The sequence below is a fragment of the Pempheris klunzingeri genome, chromosome 9 (genome assembly GCF_042242105.1).
Source record: "Pempheris klunzingeri isolate RE-2024b chromosome 9, fPemKlu1.hap1, whole genome shotgun sequence".
NCBI classification, from domain to species: Eukaryota; Metazoa; Chordata; class Actinopteri; order Acropomatiformes; family Pempheridae; genus Pempheris; species Pempheris klunzingeri.
This window is the reverse complement of record NC_092020.1, coordinates 15,530,828-15,548,211: the sequence shown is the minus strand read 5'-3', so window position 1 is coordinate 15,548,211 and position 17,384 is coordinate 15,530,828. Positions and strand designations below refer to the sequence as shown.

Genomic DNA, 17,384 nt, shown 5'->3' with positions numbered 1-17,384 from the left:
AACCATTTTTCAGTAATACCCCTGACACAATTTATTCATTTATTTTGATTTATTTAAGCACTTCCAAATGGGAAACCCAAACATCAAGTGGTGTGACCCATACGTAATAGCACAAAAAAGAAAGACATTAAGCGGACACACACACACACACAGACACACACATATATATACACATATATTTAGCAAACAATTAACAATGCTTGCAAACAATATTTCTCATAGGACAACTAAGAGCACCTGTCAAAACAAAGGCATATAATTTTCCACTACCTTTTAAGGCCAGAACAATCAAAATTACAAAAGCAAAAGTGCAAAAGAGGAGAAAAATATTAAAATAAAAGGAGGTAAAGAAGTCCAGTTGCCATCAAGTGCTACAAGACAATGTTAGCTGCATCACAAATCCAGACTACATACCAAATCAAAGCAGGATTAGAGTGTGAAAAGTCACAAAATAAAATATATTAAAAACAGCTACAAGAACACCTCAGAAAACTATTTTGTGTTTTCTACCAACTATTTTTTGGAACTATTTTAGAAAAATGGTACATTTCCGTATGTAGTGGGGAACTGGGACACAGCAGGTGTTTGAGTCAGTGCACATCATGTTATTTGCTGTAGGTTTGGTTTGTCATAGTCTCTCACTGATTGGAACATGGACAATGTAATATGAAACATTAGGAAACACTGTTCACATGAAACATCCATAGATGCTACATGTCTTTAAACTGCAATACTAGATTTAACACCATGTAATTTTTCTGTCGATTGTTACACGTGTCTTACATGAGTTGTAGATGTTAATTTACCATCGTGAAGCCAATCTCATCGTCCCACAACAATGCCCAACACAGAGCTCGGTGTTACTAACTCAGCTGGAGCTCAGGAGTGGATGTAGACAAGTGGGACACACAAACACACCATGATTCTAGCAGAGAGGAGGCTAATGATGGTGTGCTTTCAAATGCTACGGTCTAGTCATTAACAGTGCAAGCCAAATTTGTATGACCTTAAGATTTAGGCAAAAATAAAAAGTATGAGAAAGGCTCATTTAAAGCAACAGTTGGTACCTTTTATAAAAATATCTCTTTGTTGTATTTGCTGAAACTGTTACTATATCCTGACAGTAGTGCATCACACAGGTATTCTGTGAAAAAGTCAGCTTCCTTTGGCCCCTCCTGGTGCCTGGTGGTGAAAGAGCAGGAGGATTTTCACACACAGTGCCGATCACTGCTTGTGTTGAGTGTGCATGAGGAGTGATTGACAGGCGTAACTTAAGCGCAGCAGAGAGGGAGGGACCTGAAGTTACATAATCTGAGGCTGAAGTCCACTGCCATCTCAATGTTCCCAACTGCTGGTTTAAGTAGTCACCGTCACCAATCCCGAGAGTGTGACTACCCAGAAGTCATAATCAGCAATTGCAAGTGCTTGTTTACGTTCTAAATTTACACAATTTTTGCAATCAATAAAATACATTCTCATTTCAGTGTTTAACCTACATTTTCAGCACATGGTATTCCAGAGGAAAAATGCCAGCCTCAATGATTAACTTTAGTTCAAGATCAAAGTACCTTCAAAAGTAGACCCATTTCTTTGTCTCAGCAAAGGTTAAGGCTACAGAGAAGATAATGGACAGTTACACCCAATAACATCTTAAACAACCACACACTGTTCTTGCTTTTTCCCATCCCAAGCTACCTCTTCTTGAACCAAGTTTATCTTCCCTGCTGCTGCTTCCAATAACATTAACCATCACCATGAAAGTAAAGGCACGCGGCCTGTTAATAATCAGACTTTCAGCTGTTACCGAGTGGGTTCCAGCGATCCTGTGACCTGGAAGTTTATCCCATCTCCAGGTACAGGCGACGGGATGAGCGGGCAGAGCCAGGAGATGTACCAGCGATGGCCCAGAGCGTGACGCAGGTTGCCCAGGAGTCCAAGGCTGTAGGGTCGGCGGCTCGAGTACCACTCCCTAGTGGTCTGTCCCCGAACAAGCAGGAAGAGATGGAAGAAGAAGAAGGCGGACACCAGCAGGAAGCCCACCACACACGTGTCAGCGATGAAGGCAAAGGCAAATGCCCGTGCTGAGACCTGGCCTGAGGAGAGAGAGAACAGCAGCGCTCATTAAAATGCAGCCAGTGACATAAATCCAAACTTAGATTAAATGTGTACATGGAATAGATTTGATTACGACAACTCAACCAGTGTGACCAAGAGCATAAATACACCATCCTGCTGCATTAACATTTAAAGAGAGCTTGGGGGAAAGTAACTTTTAACATTCATCAATTTAAGTGAGTGCCATTTTCTGTTCACTATTTTCCCCAGTTTGGTTCTTACAGTGCCATCCAAGTGTATTCATGAATGCAACTTTCCCTGTAGACCTCTGCAGGTGATTAATTGGACACTTTGACCAGAGCTTTGTTTCAAGTGACTGGTGGCACATAGAAATAGAACAGATAGGAAAACAATCAAGTAGACAGCACACAACTTCTCTTGAGGGAAAAATCCCTCCTCTTTTGGGAGGAGTTTTTTTTAACTGAGATTCTTAGGATAGAGGATGTGGTATGCTGATATAAAACCAAAAACAAAAGATGCTTTACATTTGACAGGCTTATGTTCACCTTTCTTTCCTCCAACAGAGTCTCTGTGGAGGAGCTTACTCTACTTAGAGCCATTACAGAGAAGTTCATAGATTACGTTCTACCTATCAGTGCACACAGATGCGTTATGCTAGTAGAAAATAAGCTCCATGAATTGTAACCACCAATATGGGAGAAACCAGATCCCACCTGATACCAGCATGATCCAGGGTATGAGCAGCAACAGGACGCTGTGCACAGTCACACCCTCCTTCAATATGACGATGAAGACCTCTGCATTCATCAGAGTGGCGTACAGGAGCCCGGACCACATAAATAATAAGCAGTTCAGGAAGTAGCGGTAGTTAAGGAATCCCACACACTGGCCAAAAAAGACACAGTGGTGATCTCTCCGCAGCACACACACTTTGCAGTCGTAGCAGTGGGAGCAGCGAGGAGGAGTGTGTGTCTCGCACGTATAACAGTACCTTTGTAGAAAAAGAGAGAGCAATTACTATTATTTATGGTCAGAGATGCTTATAAACAACAGTTACATTACTGTTTTATTAATTTTACTGAAACATAAAGACTACAGATATAGTTCACACGAAGTCCATTCACGCAATAAGTGAGAAATCAATCTTTGCATCTGTGAAAAAGTAGAGGATGAAGTTTATTTGCTCTGATTTTTAGTGATGCAGTGACCAATCAGTTGTTTCACTTGTAAAGGGGGGTTGTATTTCCTTCAGACATGTAATGTAATGTTGGATGCACTTCCTGCTTTCTCCCCCTCTGAGGTTTCCATACACTGTGCCCACTTGTATAAATGTTAAGCTGAGGTTTGTGATGAGTTAATCCCAGTTAATACAATACTGGCTCATTGGGATGGTCATTCTGGTGCAAAAACAGTTTAGTAAAGAGGTTACTTAAAGTCCCATAGTCATACACAAGGGGCAGTGTTAAACGTGGGCTCTGGAACAGGAAAGAGAAAAGTTGAGAGTATTGACTTATTATGTGGTGTGTTAGGTGAAACAACACGGCCTGGCCCAAACCATGAAAAACAGTACTGGAAAGTATATAGACAGGGGTGTCCATACACCTTTGGCTGTATAATGTGCTGTATAACTCCATTCATTCCCTTATCTTGACCCTGGAAGCCGATATTGTAATGATGCTCACCTCCACCCCTGGCCCATGCCCTCTCCTCCCAGAAACACGCCCCTGATGCTGGGGCTGGTCCTGAGGAAGAGCAGGGCGTTCCAGCAGATGTTTCCCAGCATGAAGTACTGGGCCAGCAGGTGGAACGCCTTCCACCACACACCGGACCACTCTGTCCTCCTCTGGTCAGCCTCCAGCGAAGCCTCGACCAGCACCAGGTAGCTCACCTCCCCGGTGATGGAGAAGACCAGGAAGGTGTTGAGGACCACAGGCAGGTGGTGACACAGCCTCTCCACCCTGCAAAACACTTTACTGGCAAAGCTCGTCATGGTTCCTGTCCGTCCACCTCCGAGATGAGAGGGCGGAGGGCTGTGGTGGGACTGGTTTGACAGACGCACCGCGGTAGCCGTTGGCTAGCTTAGTTAGCCAAATAGCCGCTACTTTAGGCTTCTTCTACGAGCTTAAATGAAAACAATAACAATTTAATTATCTTCAGAACAGATTAACGAAATGTTAGAATTAAAATGTGACGCTGTTATTCCTTTACAACCCCTCTTCCTCCCGCGGTCTCTGCTACTGGACGGATACAGGTGTCTGGGTACAGGGTCACATGAAAATACATCCGCAGTGCAACAGCATACAGTGGTTCCGCTTGTAACACGTCCAATGGGAAAATAGCTTTATGCCCCTACTGAAGTACAGATAAAAATGTAATGTGATTTTATGTTACACTGGTGGGTCATCAGTTAAATGTCAGTATTTGGGCTTTGTAACATTTTTTTTTTGTATATTTATGCTTATTCTGCTTTCTAGGTTGGCGCACACACTCCCCCTGCAGCCCTGCTCGGCCCCGCGGTGAAGATAGTTATAAACTGGATTATGGGCTTTAATTCACCCAGCAGCGTCTTCTTCCTCAGTTTCCCCCAGTGTTGGCAGCAGGAGTATGGTTAGCTCACCTCCAGAACCTCGAGGTGCTGGAGGCTGAGTTAGAGACCATTAATACATTACTGTTTAATTGACACAAAAACAATATTTTTTCAATAAAATGACATTACAATACAAGTGAAAATTATGATTGAAAAAATATACCAAAGTAATTTCATGCAGCATACTTGTTTTGATTGATAACATGTAATTTGTTTATTTTACATAAATATTTCAATAAAAAATATGGCATTAACTTAACTTAACTATATTGTGAAACAGTGACTCCATATCAATATCAGAAATGATTCCTACACCAGACAAAAAAGACCTGAATTAAAATAACGTGAGGCTTTGTATACAAAATGGATACACTCCCTCCTAATGTCAGAGTAAATATACAGGTAATATTATGAGAGTTATCTCAACTATTGCTCACTTGAGGTGAATGCAATTTTCTATGGAAGCCAGAGATGCCCCTGAAATTTCCATCTTCCCCCAAATGACCTTAATCTGATCTCATCTATTTCCAATTTCTAGTTCCAATGTATGATTCAACAACATGCATTTTTGAAGCATTGCCTGATAAAATGGATGCATGTTATTAATATATGGTGTTTGCTTCAGAATCAATATAAAGCTTTTTGGGGATATTGTATATCACACTCTAATCTGAGTTATTATCCTAGAGGCCTCTATAGAGGACTGTGCTGTATATCTAAATTGCACAACTGTTTGTGTTTCATTGAATAAAGAGAGGCTCCTCAGATGGCAGGACAATGTTATTTGCTGCACACCTCCAAAAAACAGAAATTAAAGTAGAAATCAGTTATATAGAATATGTTGCATATTTATGGTTTGCAGACCTACTGTATATGCACAGGAGGTGGGTGTTTCAATAACCTGGTTACCTGTGTGGCATTAAGAAAAGCTCTCACTACTGTTTAACCTCATGCCTGTTTGTGGATTGGCAGCATGTCTCTAGTCCCCCCCCCCCCCCCCCCCCCCCCCCCCCCGCGCAGACCTTAATCTCTGATAATCTCTGCATCAGATGAAAGCCGGCAGTCATGGCTGCACCGAGGGAGCATTTACTATATGTTGGGCATCTGACCGGCACAGAAAGAAACTCTTTGATGAAACAAAGGCAGCACAGTCTAAAAAAGAGGTAAGCTCTACTGAATGCTGCCATGCGACCAGGCAGTGATAATCATGGGTCTAGGACTTTTATCTCTTTAAAACACATTCAGTAGACACAGTAATTATCAGTCCAAACAAAAATGACCACAATGTAACTGGACTTTACAGGAATTTGTACAAAGTGGTGCTAAAGAGGGGGCCCGTAGAGTAGTACTGGTAAATTTTATCAAATTGTTTCATGGAAACTAGATTATATGTAATATTCCTGTCAACTCAGGGGTTTTACTGTGTGTATGTTAGTGTCATGGGTTATTATGATGCTGTATTGTGCTGCACTATATTTTTCTCTCAGCAGGCTAATGCTATTGCAAACTGAGTTTTCAACTATTCAGATTCATCAGCAACTGTCAATGCACAGACAAAAAGCAACAAGATGCTAGCTCTTTGTAATGTAGTGTATGTTTGTGTAAATGCTATTAATCTCTGACTCTGTGTGTGTGTGTTTCTTGCAGCAGGGCCATCCATCTGCAGCAGCGCTGGCAGGAGCTGAAGGAGAGAGAGTTTACAGCCCAACAACACAACACACAGCTGCTGCAGCAGTTTGAGGAAGCTCAGGACAAACTGACAGAGATGTTGAGCCTCACTGCTGCTATGAAGACTATTCGGGTGCACAGGCACAAAGAAAATACACACACAGTATATATAGACAGTGTTATAACTCATACAGTAGCATTGTCCAAACACTTGTTTCCTTCTGTACTCCCACCTCCTGTGAAGCTCTGGTGCTGAATGTTCCTCTTGATCTTTGATCCCCCAGTTGGAGTACGACAGGTACCTGGAGGAGAGCTCTCCCCGCTGGAAGAAGCAACTCAGGGAGAAAACACAGGCTGCTCGGAGGAAGGTACAGGCTGTTCACAGTGTGCATGAATCATCATCAGTGTAACCGTTTGTACCTCATCCTGCCTGTTGTAAACAGGGTTTATAATGTCTATGTTTGTCTAAAAATGTGTGAAAAGAACTGTCTTTTAACAGAGGATGGAAGAGTATTTGAGGTCGTGTCTAAAGAACACAGAAGAACAGAAGTCGTCTGCAGATCGACCCTCACTTTCACATGGTTTGTCCTCCTCCTTTTCACTTACTATAAGAAAATACATTGATTCTTGAATTTTAAAGGTGTGTTATAGACTGGAGAATCTAGGAATTCGATCAAAGACAAATTTATTTTAAAAGAAGGTTCAACAAACTATTTTCCACAGCCCAGTTTTATATTTGGAACACACATACAAACTCATATTTAATATGTATCTTTGTTTGCAGGCCCTACCGCAAAGCCACAAAACATTACTGCACCACAAAACAGCTACAGCCAAAATAGCCATTTTGACTACAACCAAGATGGCTCCCCTCTTCTCTCCTACATGCAGCCCTCCTGGCAGACCCACCCTCAATCCCAGATGGCTAGGTTTCCCTTTGGAGTGCCCTATCAGTCTCAGGGTTCCTCTCATGTCCCTCCGTCTTCATACCCACCACCCACCTTCCCACATCCTCACCCATCCCAGCTCCACCACCTCGCTTCCACACCCAGTCATCATCACTCATGGCACAGGCAGAATCCACCAGGCTGGGCGTCTCCACACCCCGACCACCCCTGGTCCTGGACTGCTGGTGCAGCTGGACTCCCTTCAGGCTCTGAGGCTCAGTGGGGTCAGCACTACATGGAGGAGCCTCCTCCTGAGAGGAGGGAAGCTGAGACACACAGTGCACCAAGTTCAAAGAGAGAGAGAGGTAGTGGGAGCCAGAGCAGCCATTTATCCCAGGAGCTGGACATCAAGCCAGGTTGGAAAAGAAAATATGACAAGTAGAGCTCAAGTGTGTCTAGACTTAGTTTTCTTATGCATTTATCTTCCTGAATGGACATTTCCCTTCAACTCTGATACAGCTTGTCATTATTGTGTGTATGTGTTCATACTGTGTTTAGTTCGCCTGTCTGGCAGCCATGCAGAGAGCAGTGAGAGCAGCCGGGGTTCCAGTCAGGCGAGCAGAGAGAAGAGGAAGAAGAGGGAGAAGGGAGGAAGATCACGACAAACGCCCCCAGACACAGAACGATGCAGCTCTCAGCAGTAAGAAATATTCTCATCAGATTTATTCTGTATTCAATATGACCCTACTTCTTGTCTTGGTCCCCAACCTTTTTATGCACCTTTAAAACAAAAAGTCTTCTACTGGCTCCAAACTTGAGTAACCCAGGGATAAATACTGACTTTGTTAAGTAAGCAATTTAAGCATGTCACACATTTCACCCAATTTAACCATAACTACAACACTTGAATGGAATAAACAATAAATAACAACCCTGTACCTATGCACATGTATATTAGTTTTTAGGTTCTACAGGCCTGAGGAGGTAAGCCTACTCAACATTTCACAATAAAAGAATTGAAAATAAAAGGTCAACAATAAATTGTTGTCAATTATTCACATTCTTGCAACTCCACGTCCTTGAGGCTGCTACATTGTGTTCTGGCAGCCATTTAAAATTCACTAACACTCCACCCTATCTTATTCTGTAATATTTTCTGTGTCATCCATTCCTCTTTCAGGTCATCTGGGACTTCCAGTGTCATCGTCATTGCTGCGGCCACGGTGGCCCAAAGCTCAGAAAGTGACGCCTCATTAGAGAAAAGCAGAACCAGCTCCAGTAGGAGGACAAGAAGTGTGGGACTTGCTGTTGGATCACCGAGGGAGAAAAGGACCAGGAGAAAGGGAGATGACTCAGGGAACCACAAAGAAGAGAGTCGTTCCACTGGTGAGGAGTCGGGGAGCCAAAATGAGGAATCCAGGTGTGAAAAAGCAGGTGATCTAAGTCCTGACAATGAATCAGAGAGCTGTAGAGAGGAGTGTGGATCCCAGAGGGAAGGGGAATCAGGAAGTGTTAGTATAAAGAGTGAAAATGGAGATGAAGAGGAAATGGAAAAGCAGGAGAGCAGCAACTCTGAACAAACCAGTGTGGGAGAAAAGGATGAGGAAGATGATGTGAAAGAACTTGGAGACGGTGATGATGAAGATGCTGAAGATAAAGAAAGCAGTCAGGGAGACGAAGAGCAAGAGGAGAGCGATGTGGAAGATGATGATGAGGCATCTGAAAGAAAGAATACAGAAGAAGATGAGGAGACCGGCGCAGAAGATGAGGAGTCAGAGGAAAAGGGGAGTCATGAAGAACAGTCAGACAGATTGAAGGATGAGGACGGTGAGAAAGGAAAACAGGGTTCTGGGGAGGATGAAGAGGTGGACGAGGGCGAGATAGAGGAGGAAGAGGAGCAGAGAAGTGACAAAGTAGAAGCTGAGGAGGACAGAGATTCAGAGGACATTATCATCTCACCACAGGACAAGTAAGATAAAGAATATAATAATCTTACTCACAAATTACAGCAAACAATCTATTAACAATCTGTTGTTTTCAGATCCAAAACGATGCACATTATTCCAGAGGAGGCAAGTGAAGATGATGATGATGATGAGGAGGAGGGCAGTATAACAGGATCCTCTGACAATGACTCAAATGAGTGCAGTGATAAGGATGATGTTGAACATCTACTTGCGCCTCAAGAGCGATCAGACAAAAAAGAGTGGGTGCTGTTTTAACTTCTCTCACACCATAAAACTACATCCTGAAACACTCACCCGTTTTTTTCCTTTGCATTATTTTCAGAGTAAAAGACCCGAGAGCAGCCGAGAAACCCAAAGGTAAGTTTGCTTCAGTCATTACAAGCACAAGATGGATTGGATATATAAAAAAAAAAAAAGAAAGTATTTTCTGATGTATGTTCAATTTCTTCTCCAGCAATTTGTGACGAGGTGGAGATCTTTAAAGCGGAGCCGGACAGATCGACGAAGTCAGACCACTCAAGTGACTCTGATGAGTTTGACCACTTTTATGACTGACTGAGTTGATCTCAACTGCTTAAACCTGAACATAAAATGTATTATCTCATTAAAACACCCTCTGAATAAGGAGGCCAAAAAAACAGTGTTAATGGTCATGTTGCTTTGTTTCAGACCGACATGTGTTTAGAGATAGATATATAAATGTGGCAGAAATTCCAACCAAAAATAAATTAAATCTCTCATGTGGAATAACTTCATTACATTAAACTGTATTACATACATGTTTAACAATAGTTTCTTTTTGGACTACATATAGGATTTTTAAGCAGGGTTCTTTCTCTCCTAATCAGAACAACAGAAACAGATGCTCAGACAAACAGGGAGGGAGATTGTACGAAGGGTGACAATAATTTATTGAACATTGATTATTGCTGTTGTATCTGAAGGACTGATATTCCACCACATTCACACCAACCAGAGTGCAGCACACTCAACATGTTTGTCATATAAAAATAAACTGATGGTCAAGATAGGTCCAACAGTACAGTGAACTAATGTTTTTTTTTTTAAACATTCAAAGCTGCTTGCGAACTGGTCCCGAGTAAAGTCAGCACACGTCTGTTGACGAGCATTCGAAGTCTGAATTTCTGCTCAGATTTTCACCACCTGAGCAGCCAAACAGGGGCTCGCTCTCTTCCCGTCGTCTGATGAAGGGCTGTGCTGGATGAGCAGCCTGCCGTAGGTCCCGCCCACCTGGCCTTTGGTCAGGCGTCCAGGATTGACACACACGCAGCCGACCACATCCTGGGCGGGGGGAGATATCAAAATGTGGAAATATCAAAAAAAGCTAAATTTCAACTAAAATTTTTTTAGATAAAAGGGAAATAAAATTACAAAAATGTTTACAATTCCCCAGTAAAATTTCATTTGTTTTGAGAACTCCAAATTGTGAACTTGTGCATTCTTTTTTTTTTTTACTGACAAAGCACTAAATGCCTTTTGAGCCTGTAACCAATAACTGGACTAAGTGTGTGTATGTAGGATGCTCACAGAAGCAGAAGTTCTGTACCTTTACGAAGTAGCGAAGCTCGGAGGGAACAATGAGAACGTCGGGGGTGAGCGGCATCTGACCGAAGCTCTGGAACTTCTCGTAGTCCATGTTCACCTCCTCCACCGGCGGGTACAGCGGGTAGTAACTGCCCGGTGAAAACACAAACACTCGTTAATGTCGGGCATCTTCAACATAGAAAGAATGAGAGAACTCTTAAAGCACTCCTACCTCCTCTGGGTCAGCATGTGCTTCAGTATGCGTGAAAATCTGTCCGATCCAGTGCCGCTGCAAAACAATACATTTTCAATTTCAGCCCAACACTGTACACTGATGGCATTCATTGAAATACGTTGAACGATGGTGGGCATTAAAAGATGTTCGTCTAGAAATGGCCAATCCTGCAGAGTCTTCCTCACCAGCTGATCTCCTCTGCGCCCATGTGGAACAGGATGTCAGTGGACGTCAAGCCAAAGGTCACACCGTCGATCAGCAGGGTGCAGGGGTCAGGGACCAGGGTGACACGCTGCAGAGTATGAGGAGAAACACAATATGAGACAACACATTTACCAACAGACAATTTTCCTCTGCTTGAATCTTGCTGACAACTTGTACTATACTACTATGTAGTTATACTATCAAATGAGGCTTTCCACGATTGCTCTCAAGCCTGTTGCATGCGTTCATCAGAGGCCCTGAACACAAGCAGTCCAACTGGGCAACATATGTGCCTGACCTGGGCCTGGTCCTTGCTGAGGTTTGGCAGGGTGAAGGGAGGCTGTGGGTAGATGAAGTGATGGTGGATGTCTCTCTGAGATGGCACGAACACCAGGCGACTGCCAACACTGGATAAAAGAAAACATTAGGCTTCATTATGGTAAGGGTTTCTAATCATTACAAGGAAAGAAGCTGCTCTTTAAAGGGTCCTCAGGAGATAAAACAGTGGAATCATAGTTAAGGAGGATATGAGACATACGTTTTGGTGCCATCCACGATGCTTTCAACACATCTTGAGAAAATGGCCTCAAACGTCTCGGTCACCTGACCTTTCTATTTCAGAAACAGGTGGAGACAAAGACTGTCACATACAGTGGGTACGGAAAGTATTCAGACCCCTTCACTTTTTCCACATTTTGTTATGTTACAGCCTTATTCCAAAATGGATTAAATTCTTTTTTTCCTCATCAATCTACACACAATACCCCATAATGACAAAGTGAAAAAAGTTTAGAAATTTTTGCAAATGTATTAAAAATAAAAAACTGAAATATCACATGTACATAAGTATTTACACCCTTTATTCAGTACTTTGTTGAGGCACCTTTGGCAGCGATTACAGTCGTACTCACTGTATATTCATGATGAATTGACTAGATTTGAAGAGCTGCACACAAACAAATGTGTTGGCTTTGAATGTGGAGGTTCAAATTTGATTTTAAATGCAAAACATTAGATAGAGGATTTGGGTATTCTGGTAAACTTACCTCAATTTGTTCATGTTTGGAATCCACAAACGGGCCCAGCTGGAGAAGAGAAGGCAACGTTATAAAAACCCAAAGGTAACACGCGGTCAAGTGACGACTGTGAGCTACTACATTGTGCCTGGAGAATAAACAAGTATTTTGTGCATCTTCCAGGACTTGTAGATGTTTGTTCACTGATTAAAATCTAGCAAAAACAGAAAATAGGAGAAAAATAACTATACCAGCAGGCAGACATCAGGACGATCCCTGACAATGACATTGATTAGGTCCAGCAGAGGGTCAAAGGTCAGGCTGTCAGAGGGAGTGTACGGTCCACATGCCACCAGTATATTCATTGGCTCTACAATCACATGAGATGAAGAGTGTTTGTGTGCAAAATTAACATAAAAAAAAAAAAAGAGACAAAGAACTAAAATTCCGACTCAAGCAGACAGCAGTCACCCCAGTTATTGTAGTTGAGGAAGTAGATTTAATAATTTAATCCCCAGATTTACAGGAAATGTCACAGACGAGACCGAAAGAAATGTCAACCATCATTGCTTACCTTCATCCATCTCCATTTTCACCTCAGAAGTGTAGAAAGGAAGAGGGACTCCCTAAAAAAGACAAAACTATTAACAGAGGATACATGAACAGGCACCAGATCTGAACGCTGAGATGAACCACTTCATTTGGAATTTAAAGCAGAATTTCAAATAAGCATTCCTTTGTAAAAAAATTGTCTTTGCACTTTTTTCTATTAGCACTTAGCTATGATTGTTCATTTGTAGCTGACCTCATAGAGTTTGGAAGCCATTAATCTTCTTCCCGTCGTGTTCATTCCCTCCATCACTACCACCTGTGGAAAGAGAGGAGATGAATCTGTACTTCAAGATAAACGCTTCCTGCTAAGTAGTTTCAGACCAGTTGTCAGAGTTCTCGGTCAGACGCTGGGTGAGTCTGTCGCCCAGGTCCTTGGCATGCTCTGTTACTCTTGGTGGCCGTGTAACCTGCTGTACACACACCTCAGTGTACAGGGAAAGGAGAGGCCACCGCCTGGTGTGTGCTAATAGTGCAATCACAATGCATTCTGGTTTAGTGACTTACAGAAATGGCAGAAATGGCAGGAAGTGGGTAAAAAGTGGCACAGCAGCATGTAAATCTTAGTGAAGCATTGAGAAACATTTCATTTAATTATGTCAAAAATATTTCTTATATATAATACTTCTACAATACACAAGGCCTCCAAAGCATGCTCTTTTGTAGCTTCATCTGCCGAGAGTCTCCTTTTGCTCACCTGACCAGGAAACAGGGAGTACTCTTTAAGCTCCGATACGTCAACAGGTACTTGCTGACCACCTTGCTCTGGTCCCGCCTCCAACAGAACAGACTGTGCGTTCAGTTTGCCATTACTGTCACAGCAAACCTGCCCCAACACCGTTATACTGTCCTGCAGGTGAAGACACATGAACACACCAAACACAGCAGTCAGGAAATACTTAATATACTATTATACAAATACATTTAATACATTGTACTTAAATCCAGGTAAAATAACATAAGCATAACATATTTTTTCCTAGTAATAACTTGTCAAGCTAAGCATGTTTAACCTGCAGGGATTCACATACTCTGATGCTTTGGAAAAAAATCACATTCATGGCCAACACTTCAGTTCAATTACACTACTCACAAAAAGTTAGGAATATTCGACTTTCAGGTGAAATATATGGAAAATGTAAAAAGTGAATGCTACAGTGATATTATATCATGAAAGTAGGGCATTTAAGTAGAAGCATGCAATGGTAATTTTATTCATCTTAAACAATTTATTGAAAGAAAATCTAACAACAGTGGTGGGTATACCACAACAAAACATTTTCAGTGTCTCAATAAATTGGGATGTGGCCAAAGGACATCCACTTCCCTCCTTTCTGTGACTCTTCCAGTCTCTCTGTAGCACTGTTACAACCTCCTGATGAAGCTCAGTGAACACCTCCGTCTGAGGACTTCCTGTTTGAAGCCTCACAATGGCGAGGTGCTGCTGATCAATTGTTAGGTGTCGTCTTGGTCTCATGATGTCAGAATGTGAACAGCATGATGAGGAGGACTGTTTAAATACCAATTCTAACTGAAGCAGGAAATGTATTGGTCGATTCATGGATCAAACCTGTTGTGAATGTTGCTGTTAAGCTTCTTGTTAGAGAACAGCAACTTGTGCAAAAAGTACTGAAACACTGAACAGTTGGACATGTGCATTCAAAAGTTTAGAGAAGGTCACATTAAGTTCACCTGGAAAGGTTACAATGCATTTTAGGTTCATCCTGAAATTTCACCTGAAAGCCGAATATCCCTAACTTTTTGTGAGTAGTGTATATTCAACAGCAGATTCAAACGTACAAAGTTTAGGACTAATCAGCTCTTACATTTTTTAATGAGTAAAACTGGACTTTTACATATATCAGCATTTGGGTCTAAAACTTAGCCTGTGTGAAATATTAAATTATCATCAAGATTTTGGAAAACTGGTGTGTACCTGGGCGGGCAGAGAGACAGGGGAGAACTCTTCAATGTTGAAGTGAGACCTGAGGCCCTCGCCCAGCTCCTCGATCTTCTCGGTCAACACTGGAGAAAACGGACGCAAAAATCGTCAACTTACACACACTGTTTCTACGTATCTGAGCAGGGTTTACAATTACTTTCATGTTGTTTGCATCAATACATTTAGGGGAAACACGTGGCCATATACAATCAGAAAACAACCACAATTTAAAATACAAGACTCTTCCCTCCAGAGTAGCTTTGAGAATTTACAAGTGGGCCCTTTTAGGTTTCCGTCTCTCACCATTTCGAACATCACGAAGCCTCTGGAACATGTATTTGTAGCTGCAGCGGAGGGAGTCTTCAGGCCCTTCCAGCAGCTCCAGCTGGACGTCTGCGCCCGGAGCCTTCCTGCCTGCCCAGCGAGTGCCCTGCACGGCCCCGAAGGTAACCACCACCTCCCCTTTCCCTCCTCGCTGGTTGTACTTCTGTGACGGAGTTGCACTTCCAAAGAGAGATGAGAAGAAGGGCAGAGTTGGGTCATAAGTGCGACAAACGTCCATCATAAGACGTGATTCAGTTCATGAATGCTGTCCTCCATTGTCATCATGGCAGCAGGAATATTCAGTGCACTTTATGTTATTAAATAAGCCATAAATAATTCATACTGTGTTTAATTTAACCAGCAGCTCAGTCACTGTTGGTCTGTGTTATTGCTGAGTACCTGGGTGAAAAACTGGCAGGAGACAGCAGCAGGCCTGGACTGGCCAGTAAAGCTACACTTCTTTTTGAATGAGGGTGTTCAGGAGTGGTAAGTGCTCGCTTCTGAGAGCCCTACAGACACACAGACACACAGACAGAGTGAGGGTAGAGCACACAAGTGAATCACACTTTCTACAGAACCAGTGAATGAGTGACACACAGTCAGAAGTCAAAGGTGACAGCTTACCTTAGCAGGAGTAGAATAGGAGTCCAGCAGATTCTCCTCCTCTTCCTCAGCTTTGATTCTGAACAAAGAATGTCAAGGACTGTAACACACTGATATTATTGGAGCGGATACATTCAGAGAGAGAAGCTGTTGGGCAGTTCAGTGTGAAGGATACAAGGCCTGTAATGAGTGAATGTCTCTGGTTCTGTTGTGAGTTTCTTCTTTTCTGAAGCTTTGTTTGGATTTATTCTTCTTGTTTAACACCTGCAAAGAAAATAAATGCAGTGTAAATACCAAACTGGTGTCCTGCCTGACGGCGAGGACAGTGTGTTCAAAATCATAGGGCCAAGTTCAAAGAAATAATTTCAGGAACACATGTCATGCTTGCAAAAAGAAAACATTAATTTATTGAACATATCATGGACAATCGGATATAAAGTCAGTATGCTCCTGTTACCTCGTGTTCGAACTGCTCAAGGGTGTTTGCAGTCAGTTTCAGGCCATTTTTTGTGGAGCTGTAAGCCACCCACTCCAGCACCATCTCACCCACTTGTATCCTGTTACAGATACACTGCTCCACCACTGAGACGTCAGCAGAGGAAAAAAGAGGAAAAAAGAGAGGAAAAAAGAGAAGGTAAAAGGAGTGTAACAATAATCTAGCTGCAAATACAGTACACCAAGGCACCATCAATGTGACATTACTGCAATGACTGAAAGAAATCACTGTAAATCAAACATATGAATGACTACAGATACGTTTGTTCACCACTGACAATTCACATGAAATAGTTCTAATTCATTCGCTGCATTCGCACACTAATTAACATCAATGTGATGTAAATGCTGCAGATTTGACCGCCTGCAGCCACTGAGAAAGCTGATGTTGGCATTGACAACAACAAATAACAAACGAGCAATATAAACCAACACAAATGTCCATAAGTTAAGTCAGAACATAAATCAAAAACAAACCTCATATAAGCGTGTACACTGTATAAGCCAACACAAAGGACTATTAAAAAAAATCCAATGCCGAAATCACGTAACAGTACAGACCGGTGACTGTGGATGCTAACTTTGCTAACGTAATCACAATGATTAACCTAAGATGGCATAAAATGAGCAGCTTCTTACTCTTGTCGAGGACGGAGTCATCTTTGCAGGGTATGCCGAACACTTCCAGCTCTGATTGCAGGCTCTCTCCAGTTACCAGTGCCATTCTTTAATGCTGTGTACTCACTAGATTATGCAGCTCGGTTCAATGATAATGTTTTGATGTTAGCTAACGTTAGCCCTGCTATCACTTCATAGCAACACCGACGACCTAATTTTCTAAACGATGCGATTTCTAAAAGTTCTCTAGGGTAAAGCGTTAGATGGTAACTGAATATGAGAAGTCAGCATAAAGATCATCAGCATCACAAACATCTTTCTTTTTACCGCGAAAATGTGCCGTCAGAGTTGGCGGCCGGAAGGTACGTCACACCCATAAACAATTATAACCGGAAGTTGTCAATGCCACAAAAATAAAAGCCTCTAACGCCACCTACTGGACGCCGTGAGAGTTGATTTTTTTTTGTTTTAGCCCTCAGGCCGGAATATTTTGTTTAACCAGTATTGTTGTCCCAGTTTATTTTGTTTCACACCCACAAACAATAGCGTGAACTGTATGATGCAACCTTGCAGTAGCAATAAGAATTTATACATATAAGTACAGTTTA

General features: G+C 42.2%; 2 protein-coding genes across 2 annotated transcripts; both read right to left on the bottom strand.

Moving 5' to 3' along the window:
- Positions 1-1,504: 1,504 nt before the first annotated feature.
- On the bottom strand, positions 1,505-4,178 carry zdhhc24 (zinc finger DHHC-type containing 24). Its single transcript, XM_070836867.1, has 3 exons — positions 3,759-4,178; positions 2,790-3,067; positions 1,505-2,093 (listed from the first exon to the last, which is right to left on the bottom strand). The coding sequence occupies exons 1-3, from the start codon at positions 4,064-4,066 to the stop codon at positions 1,801-1,803; spliced, it is 879 nt and encodes a 292-aa protein (XP_070692968.1). The 5' UTR covers positions 4,067-4,178; the 3' UTR covers positions 1,505-1,800.
- Positions 4,179-10,090: 5,912 nt separating this feature from the next.
- pola2 (polymerase (DNA directed), alpha 2) lies at positions 10,091-17,121 on the bottom strand. The gene is made up of 18 exons (XM_070836770.1): positions 16,798-17,121; positions 16,121-16,245; positions 15,839-15,927; positions 15,685-15,742; positions 15,460-15,569; positions 15,040-15,239; positions 14,731-14,819; positions 13,492-13,644; positions 12,991-13,053; positions 12,760-12,811; positions 12,437-12,555; positions 12,216-12,254; positions 11,708-11,781; positions 11,468-11,576; positions 11,151-11,257; positions 10,963-11,019; positions 10,753-10,879; positions 10,091-10,487 (listed from the first exon to the last, which is right to left on the bottom strand). Exons 1-18 carry the CDS (start codon positions 16,880-16,882, stop codon positions 10,335-10,337), a joined length of 1,809 nt encoding a protein of 602 aa, XP_070692871.1. The 5' UTR covers positions 16,883-17,121; the 3' UTR covers positions 10,091-10,334.
- Positions 17,122-17,384: the final 263 nt, after the last annotated feature.

What these genes read in the sequence shown, in the direction of transcription:
- zdhhc24 (XM_070836867.1), bottom strand. Translation starts at nt 4,066, where the DNA reads ATGACGAGCTTTGCCAGTAAAGTGTTTTGCAGGGTGGAGAGGCTGTGT. An exon ending in GGCATGGGCCAGGGGTGGAG is followed by an intron (nt 3,068 to 3,758) that starts GTGAGCATCATT and finishes TTTTCTACAAAG; the next exon opens with GTACTGTTATACGTGCGAGA. An exon ending in CTGGATCATGCTGGTATCAG is followed by an intron (nt 2,094 to 2,789) that starts GTGGGATCTGGT and finishes CTCTCTCCTCAG; the next exon opens with GCCAGGTCTCAGCACGGGCA.
- pola2 (XM_070836770.1), bottom strand. Translation starts at nt 16,882, where the DNA reads ATGGCACTGGTAACTGGAGAGAGCCTGCAATCAGAGCTGGAAGTGTTC. An exon ending in GAAAATGGAGATGGATGAAG is followed by an intron (nt 12,556 to 12,759) that starts GTAAGCAATGAT and finishes ATGTGATTGTAG; the next exon opens with AGCCAATGAATATACTGGTG. An exon ending in GTCCTGATGTCTGCCTGCTG is followed by an intron (nt 12,255 to 12,436) that starts GTATAGTTATTT and finishes TCTCTTCTCCAG; the next exon opens with CTGGGCCCGTTTGTGGATTC.